This window comes from Chanos chanos, chromosome 1 (assembly GCF_902362185.1).
Source record: "Chanos chanos chromosome 1, fChaCha1.1, whole genome shotgun sequence".
Taxonomy (NCBI): domain Eukaryota; kingdom Metazoa; phylum Chordata; class Actinopteri; order Gonorynchiformes; family Chanidae; genus Chanos; species Chanos chanos.
This window is the reverse complement of record NC_044495.1, coordinates 56,438,121-56,450,142: the sequence shown is the minus strand read 5'-3', so window position 1 is coordinate 56,450,142 and position 12,022 is coordinate 56,438,121. Positions and strand designations below refer to the sequence as shown.

Genomic DNA, 12,022 nt, shown 5'->3' with positions numbered 1-12,022 from the left:
CCTAAACATGAGCGTTCACCACCAACATACCTCTGCGTAAGGCTGTTAAACCCAAGATCTCCCCAGAGGTACGTGACCTCAGACGTGAAAAAACCCTGAATAAGAATGCTCGCTAAATGAATACTATTAAATGCATACATTTAAGTCAACATCTCACTTAGTCTTCCCACTTTGGTAGCACTACAGATAAAGAACATCTTTGATTAATTCTGTAGGATTATTCTTCACCTTCCTGACACTGACTGGGCTTACAATCTCACTGATAAAAGGATCTGACCACAGAAATACGCAGTCTGTGAGTGCTGTGGAAGGCCGGGATGACCTCTGACCTTCGGACAGAGAAGATGGTCTGCCAGTGTTTTTCGCTCATGTTCTTAATGAGCTGAACCTCGTCCAGGACCAGGTGGCTCCAGCGCCGTTTGGTAAAGTGGTTGTGGTCTTTCAGCAGGAGCTTGTACGACGTCAAACACACGTGGAAGCTGTTTCGCTCGGACCACCACTGCACGTACATTACGACACGTGTGTAAGTCAGAACAAAGCATACCTCTTACACGTCCACTAACTGTCAAACACGGGCTGGGCCAATCTCCAGTAAGACGATTACAGACATAGAGTCAAGACCATAACAAGACTACAATATGACAATTAGATTAGGATTAGAATGGATTAGGATTAGATTTGATTCTGTAGATTAAATTTTATAGCAACACGAACAGGGCTGTCGCCTTTGGTTTCTGTATAACACGTAACAAGACTTTGACATGTACATAAGTAAAAAAAAAAAAACCCACAACAAACATTTGAAATATCACTTACATGTATCCACTACATACTACACATAAAGCGCATGGCATGGCTACACACGAATGGTTACAAAGGGATTTCATTACCGATCTCTTGTATCGGCGTTCCCTCCTGTTGCCGAGATACAGGAGAATCTTCAGACCGGGACACCAGCGCTTAAACTCCAGCTCCCAGTTCAGCAGCTTACACGTCCTCACCACAACCAGATGTGGTCCCCAAATCCCTGTCAAAAAAACCCAAAAAAAACCAAAACACAGCGTCACTCACAACTCCATACAGGCTCGGACTAACGAACCCGCGGCCGCGTCGGCGAGTGAGGGTGAGCGGTCGTACCCTCGTTACAGGCCAGGTGGGCCATGTAGGCCACGGTTTGGACGGTCTTGCCCAGGCCCGTCTCGTCGGCCAGGATGCCGTTGAGGTGTTTGCGGTGCAGGTTGGCCAGCCACTCCACGCCCACGTGCTGGTACTCCCTCAGAGAGCCGTGGAGCAGGGACGGGGCCGGGCCCCGGGTCTGAGAGAGAGAGGGAGAGGGAGAGAAAAGAAAGAGAGACGAAAAGCTGCGTTTAGGGGAACCGGTGAATCCTCGGTTATATCTGAAGCAAAGTGACCGGGTAGACCGGTCACTGCGTGAGGGGGTAAGCCGCGACTGGACTCACCGAGGAGGTGGTCCTCGCGCTGCCCTTGGGGAGGATGAGTTCCGTTGCCGCGGCGACCTCGGCGATGTCTTTGGTGGGTTTGCCGTCGGTGCCGGGGGAGGCGGTCCGCTCTGCTCCGCTGTACTGCTCCACGCTCAGCAGTGAGTCTATGAGAACTGCTTCATGAGGGCTGCCCAACAGGGTCCCCATTTCTAAAGACGTGTGAGGGAGGGAGGGCAAAAAATACATACAAAACGTTAAACAAACATTACTGACTCTGTCACCTCAGCAGAGGAACAAGCAAAAATGAATGAAGATATTGGACAACAGTGATATTTGTTAAGACTGATCTGGGATAAGGACAGCAGTCTTGAATGAAGATTCTCAACAACAGTGATATTTGTTAAGACTGATCTAGGATAAGGACAGCAGTTTTGAATGAAGATACTAGACAACAGTGATATTTGTTAAGACTGATCTGGGATAAGGACAGCAGTCTTGAATGAAGATATTGGACAACAGTGATATTTGTTAAGACTGATCTGGGATAAGGACAGCAGTTTTGAAGAGTGCAGAGAAGGGCTGGTCAGACCTTCAACTTCCTCTCTCTCCTCATCCTCACTCTGACAGGCCGGCTGCGGCCACTCAAATCCCTCAGCATACGCCCCAGCATACTGCTTGACCAGGGCATCCAACGGCACCTCAGCTAGAAAGAGAGACAGACATATTAGTGAGATGAAAATTAAGAAACAATTAATTAATAAACATTCGTTGTCTGTATAGAAGTGTTTCCTGATCTCAGTGCTATGGGCTGACAGGCCAAATGATTTTTTTACACCTGTCTCATAACAACAGAATGAGGGAATTGAGAGTTCTGTGATTGGTAAACCAGGGCGGAGGCCAACAGAGTGCAGGGCCGAGATGCAGAAAACCGGCTGAAGCATTTCTTTGAGAGCGACAACAAACCGTCACCCTGACGCGTGTCTGACGGCGAAAGGCGTGACAGTGTCTAACGTTCGGCCACAGCGGGAAAAGCGTGTGGAGCAGCGCTCTCTGGCAGTTCTCACCTTCTTTAGTGAGCTCAGCCAACTCCGCCTTCTGGTCCGCAGCCACCTCCATGGCCTCCTGTTCCTCTATGGTGCTCTCCTCATCTTCAACTACAAACAGGAGGAGAACGTTCACACATTAATACTCCTCTACGACTCTCATCTTCGACCATAAATACATCAATTATAGAACAGACACACATTCCTACTCTTCATCTTCACCTCCATATATACAATACACACACATTGAATATACTCCGGTAACCTCTTAAAGACAGTTCAGACCCACTTACACGACCTCTGGCAGACAACTAACACTAAGACTCAGGCTTAACAGGAACACAGACAATGAGACAAGATGAATGCAGATCTACGGTTTTTAAAGTACCTTCTTCATCAGACAGTGACGTGCTTGTCTTCCTCTTCCGTATAGACGAGCCGGACTCCTGAATGAAAAAATAAAGAGACAAATAAACAGTTAGACAAAAAGGAAATATAACGGCGAACACGCTCTGTGAGAGAAGGACAGGGAGAGGAAAATCTTACCGTTCGACCCTCTTTCTCCGACTTCTCTCCAGGGGCGGCACTCTGACCTGCGGGAAACACAACGCAGTCGGTTTCAACAATACGTTCTACACTCCTCTGTTTCTTTAAGGTTTAAGGTCAAAGGTCAACGGTTACCTTTGTTTACTGCTTTCTGAATGCTCTGAGTTTTCTTCTTTTTGTCGTAGATCTCAAATCGCAGCTTGATTTCAACAACCTGAGCAGTCAAACGCAAAGCACGACGGTAAACGAACAGATTTTGGGTTGACGGTTCACGGGCTTCTTACAGAATGCTAGTATTATTTAGCTAAACAAACAGCAGTGAATTCCCTGTTTTGGAACCAGATGAATCGAAAAAAAAAAGAAAAGAAAGGTAGCGTACCTGTTCGATGTTGGACCAGAAGAACTCGACCTCTCGCGCGATGGTGCTGGCGATGTGACGCAAACGCACCTCGTTCTCTTTCTTCGCCCTCTCCTCCGCCGCCTTCTGCTCGTCATGGTAACGGGCACATGTGCGCACCAGCTGTAGAGAGACGCAAAACATGGAGAATACCCTTAAGTGTTACTGAAGCTGTGATGTAGAGCAGCCTAGTAAACCTTCTTCCGTTATTAACAAAACGCCTCTCACTTAAATACACCCTAATAATTTAAAGACTACATCTCCGTGTGTGATCCGTGGTTTAAAACATTTGCAGAGTGGCAAGAAAACTTTATAATTTGACCAAAGTACAAAACCTCTTGTCATCTTTACCAAACTAGAAAAGAGCTTTCTATTGAGTTGACAGCCCAGTCAAAACACTGGGAAAATTCCGACAGCGGCCGGGCGAGACCGACCGACGAAACGTTTGAGCGGGACTCACTTTCTTAGCGGCAGCCATCTTCCAGCGTCTCTCCTGGGCGAAGTCCGTGGCCATCCACTGCATCTCGTCCAGCAGGTAGTCCCAATGGGACTTGGGTCTCGAGGCCTCCTGCAGTTTGGGCAGACGGCTGGCTGACCACTGGCCCTCCTTTCTCAGCTCTGCTATGCGCTGGTTCACCTGGCTCTCCTACACACACACACACACACACACACACACACACACACACACACACACACACACACAGAGACAGACAGGGACACACACAGACAACCGCGTCAGGCACATTATAATTCCATTATAACAACACATTATAATAATTCCATTATATTCCATTATAATTCCATTATAACAACACATTATAATTCCACTATGTTACACACACAGGTAAGGATCTAAGGTTAACAAAACCATTAAGAGACACGACATCAGCCAAGAGGACTAGAGACTCCAGGACTAGAGATAAAAGAGAGATTATAGTATTAGTGCTTGGCGCCTCAATAGATACCAGCTTATTACAGCAAATGTGTTACAGATATGACATAAGAATCTATAAATCCCAATCATACAGCCTAAGTATGAGTATCTGGGCCCTTGACAATGAGAGAGGGGCTTTTGTTCAGGGCTCATGGACTGTCTGGTTCGTGTCTTGCGCCCCTTACCAGTTTGGCCTGCTCAGCCTGCTTGTCCTGGGAGCTTTCCTGTGAGGTCTGGCCGGCCGTGCCCTGTCCCAAGCCAGACATCTTCAGCCCGGAGGTGCCGTTTCCCTGGGCCAGCTTGTTCTGGGCGGCGGGGGAGAGGTTGGGGGCCGCGTTGGGGGTGCGGACAGGTCCGGAGGGGTGTGGGGAGGGGATGGAGGAGGGCGAGGCCAGGGACGAGGGAGACATGGTGGAGGAGGGGAGAGAGTTGGTCATTAGACGCTGGGCAGGCTGGGAAGAGTCTACTCCAGGTCGAGTCAGAGCCACCGTCTGAGAGAGAGAGAGAGAGAGAGAGAGGGAGAGAGCGCGTAAGAAAGAAGGCAAGGGGGAAGAATGGATTAATGAAAAAAAGAGAGGAGAGAGAAAAAGATTAAAGCGTTTCCAAAAGCTCTTCTAAATCTCTTTTATAGTGTAATGGAGTAGAAGTAGTATTTAGAATTAATGCGTTTCAAAAATTCCTTAAGACACACAAATCCCCATATTGCTCTAGATAAAATATAATAGCGCTTAGAAAGCATGACCACAAAATGACCCCCTGTGAAATGTGATTGTTTTGTTTTTTTTACTTAGCACCACAATGTTTTTTGTTGAATATTTAAAACACGTCACACGCAAAAACTCCAACATGCCATTATCCGTACATGAGGCAATGCCTAGCACTTTTTAACAAACTGCTGCATGCCGGGGAAAAGGACATCATCGACAGACATCATATAATATTTATAAAAGACACCATAGCAAGATTTGGTAACGCAACCAGAAGCTATGTGCACTGGGTGGATTTCCTGCACTCTCACTTTCCTTTGGGTTAAATACACACTCTTCACAAGACAAGCATCTTTCTAAAAGATACCCCAAAACGACAAACTAGACCCCCACCGTGTTTTACCCTTTAGGACTGATTGTAAAAGCCCAGTCACAAGCATTAGACAAGAACGTTTTTAGTCATAATCTAAAAACACGTCTAACATGCTTCGTGCAAAGTACACCGTGTGCATACAGGTGATAGCCTGGGTCATGTCCGACATGAGTTAACTGTTTGCAGATAGCAGCCTTGTCAGACCACGGACCACACCCCACTTCTTAGCTAATCTAACAAACGTGCTGTAAGGTTGTAAAATGGGCCACTGTGTCAAATTCATACTCAGCATGTCAAACCAAAAATATAAAACGCGTTAAATCACACGGATGCATGACCGACTACACGCTCTGTTTACACGGGCCAATGACACGACGCATCATTTCAAACAGCAAACATGAACCTAAGTGTTGTGTTTATTGAATACACGCGCTAGTCTGCAGGAGACTCACTGCCTGTCCTGGCTGTATCATCGGCTGCTGCTGTGCCTGCGATTGTGGTGGTTGTTGTTGTTGCTGCTGCTGTTGTATGTGCTGCTGCATTTGAAGGTGGAGTCCCGACTGCATCTGCTGCTGGAGCTGCACCTGCAGCTGCGCGTGAGTGTTCACGGCGGCCATTACGGCTCCTGCCGCCTGCACGCCCTGCACTTTGACCTGCGCCTGGATCTGACCTCCCGCGGCCTGGCCGGGCTGCTGCTCCACCACCATCTGCTGCCCCGGGGCCAGAGCGAGGGGCAAGCCCGCCATGGGCAGACCCGCCGTGGGCAGGCGGCCCGGCAGCTGGGGCGGAGGGGTGTGGAGGCTGGCGGCGTTCTGGACGGGAGGGCCTTTGGACGGGTCGTACTGCTGCTGGTTCTGTTTTTGCCCGCCGATCTGCACCGTCTGTGGGGTGGGTGGCATGCCGCCTGCGGGGCGTGTGAAGGAGAGAGAGAGAGAGAGAGAGAGAGACGACACGCGGAGGATAGGGAAGAACGGAGAAGAGAGAGAGAGCGTGGGGAGAGAGAGAGGGAGAGAGAGAGAGAGAGAGAGAGAGAGGGGAATGGGGGGATGGAGTGTAGAAAAGAGTATGAGATGGTAGGAAAGAAAGAAGAGAGGGAGAGAGAGAGAAGATGGACGGAACCACCAGAGAGATGGAGAGAGGGAGAACAAGAGGAGGGAAACGTTGCATAGTTTCTTAGCTAATGCCCAAATTCTCTTCTCCAAAAAAACGGTTCACAACTGCGGCAAAGACATCAGATACTCCACATTAACCGTATCATATGCCCCTACAATAATACCAAGTGGTGAAGGGACACGACTCAAGATTAAGGCTCTGACTCTTACAGTCAATGTGCTTTTTTAACTGATGTTCACCTTCCGGGACCTTGATTCATTTAGCAAAGACTGAGCTCATGGTACAGTCCTTGTGTCTATCTGTATCTGATTTAGCAGAGCTAAAGGTCTAACCAACACTCCGCTGAGTAGGAATGGATAGAATGCAATGAATTACCAGCAATGTGCTTCTCACTACTGGATAAGAGTGAAGATTAATGAAAAAAATATCGTATGGCAAAAATGACTACGTAAGAAAGGAAACAAACCAGGACAACCGAGTTGTCCTCACAAATGAAAATTATAACTTTGTCAGATGTGAAAAGTAAAATATTCATTTCTACGTAATTTGTGAATTCTACAATACCAAAAACTAGTCATGCATTAATAAATCTAGAATCAGAAGTGGAAATTTAAAAGGAAAAAAACCAAAAAAAAACAAAAAACGAAAAAAAAAACAACAAAAAAAAAGAGAGGTAAATTGAAGGAAGATGAAAGAGGACAGGAGGAGAAAGGAGAGAAGGGAAAAAAAAAAAAAGAACGAAGCACAGGCAGAAAACCAGCACATGGTGAGCATGCGTGAAGCGGATGTTGTTTCGCCTGCCGCATTTTCATAGAGGGGAACATTTCTACGTGGACACACACACACGCACGCAAACGAGGAAACCAAGTAGGGAGAGACTAAACGGAGTGGGGGCGGGTGGGGGGGGGGGGGGGGGGGGGGGGGGTGAAGAAGAGGAAGTACGGCAAAGGAGACTGAGCGTAAGAGCAAAGCAGAGCTGAGCGTGACACACTGTAAGAAGCCTCTGAGATACAGCAAACGTAGCCGACTACGCCGACCTGCAGTCTAACGCCGTCGGCGACGCCTCTGAAGAACAGCTTTGCAGCGAGATGAATCTGTACTGTACTGTTTTGCCTTGATTCACTCCTAGCAGGACCCTTTCCATTGCTACATGAAGTGCGCTTCTTTGGGTTCCTAGTTAGGGGACTAACTCTCCTTTGAAGGAGAGAAGCCAAGTTAGGACGGAGTGCCATGAGGACAATGGGTGAGGATACGAACAAAACAACAGCGGTTGATGACAACGGGAAGGAAAGAAAAAAAACAAACAAAAAAAACCCAATAAGAACTTTCTAGATGATGGGAACTGAAGGTCTGAAGTGCATTGAGAATCCTTCGTTGACAATGCAATGAGAGTTTCGTGGGAAAGGGAAGAACGTGAAGGATCAGGATTGTGGGAATGACGTCTACTCAAACGAAAAAGTCAATGTGAGAAGATTAAAAAAAAAAAAAAAAAATCGACTAAGTGAGAAAATGTTCTTCGTTTCCAACAGGTCATAAAGGGCGTCGGCTGTCCCTTTATGGCGAAGAAAACTGGAAGAGGACGAAGTCGATGGATCAATAAAACGAAAATGCAGCCAAAAAAAAGAAAAAAAAAATCATAAAAACATGAGACATGAAAGAGCATCTTTCCGTCAAGAAGCCAATTTTGCTCCACCTCTTCGTAACTTCTCTCGTCTCTTCTGTCCAGCTGTGCCCAATCGCATTTGAAAGCAGGCGCTACAAGGTCAAAGCCTGAATTTTCCGGACGACGAGCGGTCGCGACTGCTGCTTTGGGAGGTTTCGTCATAGAACGTTCTGGAAACTACGGTTGAATTCTGACCTCCAGCAGCGTCGGGACGAGAAAAAAAACAAAAACCAAAAAAAACCCAACACAAGACCCGAACGGCCCCCCTGTCACAGCGGCGCTCCTACCTTGCGCTGTAGGCATGAGCTGCTGGAGAGGGACGCCGGGAGATCCTAAAGGAGCCACAGCAGGATGCTGGAAAATCATCCCGTGGCGACCGACTTCGATCCGGGGCCTCTTAGCCTGATCTGGGATTCAAAACACACAATACCCTCAAAACGCAAAAAAAAAAAAAAAAGAAGAGGAAGGGGGGGGTCATATAAAAGTAGAAAACAAAAATCCAAAACGAAACGAAACCGAAACAAAAAAAAAAAAAAAAAAAACAAAGACCAAAAAAACAAAACAAACGAACAAAATAAAAAAGCACTTGGAAACACGGCAATGAGATGCACACCAGCTTTCAGCCGTAGGAGAGTCGGGGCTCCCCCCCCCCCGTTTGTGGGTTACAGGCTTCAAAACACACAGCGTTGGGGGGGGGGGGAAGAGGCTGAAATATACTATTAAGCAGAAGCAATCTTGAGGGAAGAAAAGGCAGTACAGGAACGAAAACGAAACCGGGGGGGGGGAGGAGGGACAAAAAGAGAGGAGGAAGTAAATCAAAGATTTCAAAAAGAAAAAAAAAAAAAGAGCGAGAGAGAGAGAGAAAAGAAGAAAACATTTCGGTCCTTGGTCCACCTGGCCCTACCTGCTTGAGCCATGGCCTGTTGCCTTTTGAAGGCCTCCATGTCCACTGGGTTGGAGATGCTGCCACCTGGAGCTCCAGTGTGAACCTGTAAAGGGAGAGCGACCGCACGGCGATGAAGCCTTTACTGGCTGAAGGTGCTACGACGATCATGAAAACGCCAAGTGAGGCTTTGGTATTAAACAGGATAAAAGTTAATTGTGACCAGGCCTCACAACAAATATACGTTTCAAAAACACAGTTATTTGAGGAAGACCTGCGTCATTTAACGGAACAAAAAGAAATCGTGTTTTTTTCCCTTAACGCAGCTTGGAAAATACTACCCTACGCAGAGAGTTACTGAAATGCTGCGAATCAACGTTTCATCTGGAGTCAGTTATTCCCATCTCTGGGATTCAAGGTCTCTGTCACCTGAAACTGTTGCTGCTGCGCTGAGAAAGCTGCCGACACGTTCGGCGGGAGCTGTTTCGCTATGGCAACAGGCGTTACTGTCTGTCCATCCTTCCCAGTCACTACCTTCACCTGAGAGGTTGTCATGGAAACAGGTACAAAGCGATCACACACCAAACACTAAAAATGACCTTTTCGCAGCACTGACTAACACCAATATTTCCAAATGGACTACTCAGGTCTTGCGTGTTACAACACTGAGCCCGCTTAAACGAGAAACAATAGCCTTTAATGTCCTAGTAAGCGACATCAGGCAAGACATTTCACACACTTTCTCACATTTAGACAGAGAGTTCGATGGTTATGACGTGTAGAAATAGGAAAAATGACACTGCTTGGCGCCATTCAATCACACTGAATGTAGTAAAACAGCCTTTCATTTTTTTTGGGCCAGGTTTAAGCTAGACATAATGTACAGCATTCTCATGGACCTCGAAGAAGAGAGGGCTTTCATTTCTGATAAAACTTTAATTAGTATTAAGAGCGCTATCAGAATCAAACCAGCTCTGAACTTCCTTTTTGAAGCATTAAAAACTTTGGAACTTTGGAGCCAGCGGGACTTTTCGCATTCCCTTACCTCATCGTTGATGACTTCGGACTGCTCTTCCTCCTCCTCCTCTTCCTCCAGGTCCAGGTCGTTCTGCCTCAGGTATGTAAAGAGGGGAGCGTAGGGCTTCCTCTTAAAAGCCAAGTAGTCCATCATGTTACCCTGCAAATGTTGCAGGAAGAACAGCTCGATCAGGTACTCCTTGAACACCTCCTTCAGCTCCTCCATCTTTTTTCCGTGGTGCTCCAGGCACTGCTTCCTGAGCTGAGCCACCTCCGGACTGGAAGGAGCGATTTCCTCCAGCTTCTTGGCCGGCTGCTTCTTCACCGTGCCGACGGCCACTCCGGTGGGGGTGAGAGGGGGATTCGGGAGGCCCTGAGGGGGACTGGTCAGGGATGGGCTCGAGGGAGGGATGGAGGTGGGGACGCCAAAGGACGGGGCGGCAGGTGCGGCCACGCCCGCGACCATGCCCTGGGTGGTCTTCTCAAAGACCACAGGGCGCGCCAGCTGGCCCTGGATGATACTGCTGATCTGGGGAGGGAGGCTGGAGGTGGTGATGTGACCGGGACTGCCCAGGGTGGGGAGAGCTGCGCCGGTGGCTACGGGGCTCTGAGGCCCCAAGTGGTGGATGGTCCCTCCGGTTTGAGAGTGGGTCTGGGAGAGTCGTCTCTCCCTCACGGCTCCAGGAGTCCCGGGAGAGGTGAGCTGGACTTGGCCCGCCGTGGTCGGGGCCAGCTGAGCCAATCCCGTCCCCTCCTGGTACACGAAATGGCCACTTCCAGACGGGCTGCCCAGGTTAATCGACCTGATCGTGATGCCAGGCTCCGCAAAGCGCGTCGGGCTCAGACCGCACACCCCCAGAGAGGTGCCGGGAGCGGCCTGCCTTTGGACCCCCTGCAGGGCGACGGGACTGTGCTGAGTGGGGCTCTGAGGCTGCATGGGCTGGGGCACGGGGGAAGTCACCTGGATGTACGAGGGAGAGCTGTGTTCGAATCTCCACTGCTGGGCTTGGTGCTGGAAGCCCGGGGAGGCCGGGTTCTGGATGGGGAGAGGAGTGAGAGTGATCTGCTGGTTCCCCGTTACCATCTGACCCACGTTCTGCAGGGTGATGTTCATGTTCTGTCCGGTAACCGGGCTACGGCTCATTATGATCTGGTAGTTTGGCGACTGTGGGGCAGAAGGACTTGCAGCTGGAGCAAAAGAGGTAACTGGTGACTGAGGGTGATTGGCAGCTGCTGGCTGTTGCTGGGTAACAGCCATAGCCTGCTGCTGCTGTGGCTGTTGTTGTTGTTGTGGTTGTTGTTGTTGTTGTTGCTGCTGCTGCTCCTCTGCCTCAGAGCCAGTGAAGGACTTGGATCTCTGAAGATTCCGCTGCACATTTGATGGGCCTCCTCCATGGTGCATTGCGTGACACTATTCGTGTAGCTAATAAACTGTCTAAGAAGGGAACAGTGGCACGTCAAACCTTAAATTTACACATCACCAATCAAACATCCTGAAGGATAGGGCCATGTCAATATTAAAGAATTTTACCATTGTTTTAAATCTGAGACTATAATTTTCTAACATATATTAACAAGCTAGGTTAATAAACTGTCATTCTGAAGTACAGATATTCTTACATTAAGGTCACAGTAAGCAGCGAGTGGTCACCCATACATCTTCACCACTCTACGAGAGACATATAGCATGTCCCGCCATGCAAATGACAGCTTGGCTACCAACTAGGCTGATAATCAGCACGCGGCTACACTAATAAACTTTACTGAATATTAATCAAAGAGTGTGTTTGTTAAGTTCACAAAAAAGGGAAAACGACAACAATTGTTATAGCATCCTTAGGAGGAGACAGGTTTCTTCTCGCTAACTTTCATTGAGATTTCTTAAAATAAAGCTACGGGAAAAC

The 12,022-nt window shown here is 48.2% G+C and overlaps 1 protein-coding gene across 1 annotated transcript in view; it reads right to left on the bottom strand.

The window, feature by feature from the left end:
• The window catches only part of ep400 (E1A binding protein p400), a 34,847-nt gene that overhangs the window by 22,306 nt on the left and 519 nt on the right, over positions 1-12,022 (bottom strand). The window contains exons 2-18 of the mRNA XM_030768419.1: positions 10,147-11,553; positions 9,531-9,641; positions 9,123-9,207; positions 8,506-8,625; positions 5,895-6,346; positions 4,548-4,853; positions 3,889-4,074; positions 3,411-3,551; positions 3,167-3,245; positions 3,032-3,078; positions 2,874-2,931; positions 2,507-2,596; positions 2,032-2,145; positions 1,461-1,651; positions 1,138-1,315; positions 891-1,027; positions 330-499 (exon numbers count right to left, since the gene is read on the bottom strand). Of these exons, the coding sequence (XP_030624279.1) occupies positions 330-499; positions 891-1,027; positions 1,138-1,315; positions 1,461-1,651; positions 2,032-2,145; positions 2,507-2,596; positions 2,874-2,931; positions 3,032-3,078; positions 3,167-3,245; positions 3,411-3,551; positions 3,889-4,074; positions 4,548-4,853; positions 5,895-6,346; positions 8,506-8,625; positions 9,123-9,207; positions 9,531-9,641; positions 10,147-11,520 (3,839 nt within the window). The 5' untranslated portion in view covers positions 11,521-11,553. The remainder of the gene's footprint in view (positions 1-329; positions 500-890; positions 1,028-1,137; positions 1,316-1,460; positions 1,652-2,031; positions 2,146-2,506; positions 2,597-2,873; positions 2,932-3,031; positions 3,079-3,166; positions 3,246-3,410; positions 3,552-3,888; positions 4,075-4,547; positions 4,854-5,894; positions 6,347-8,505; positions 8,626-9,122; positions 9,208-9,530; positions 9,642-10,146; positions 11,554-12,022) is intronic.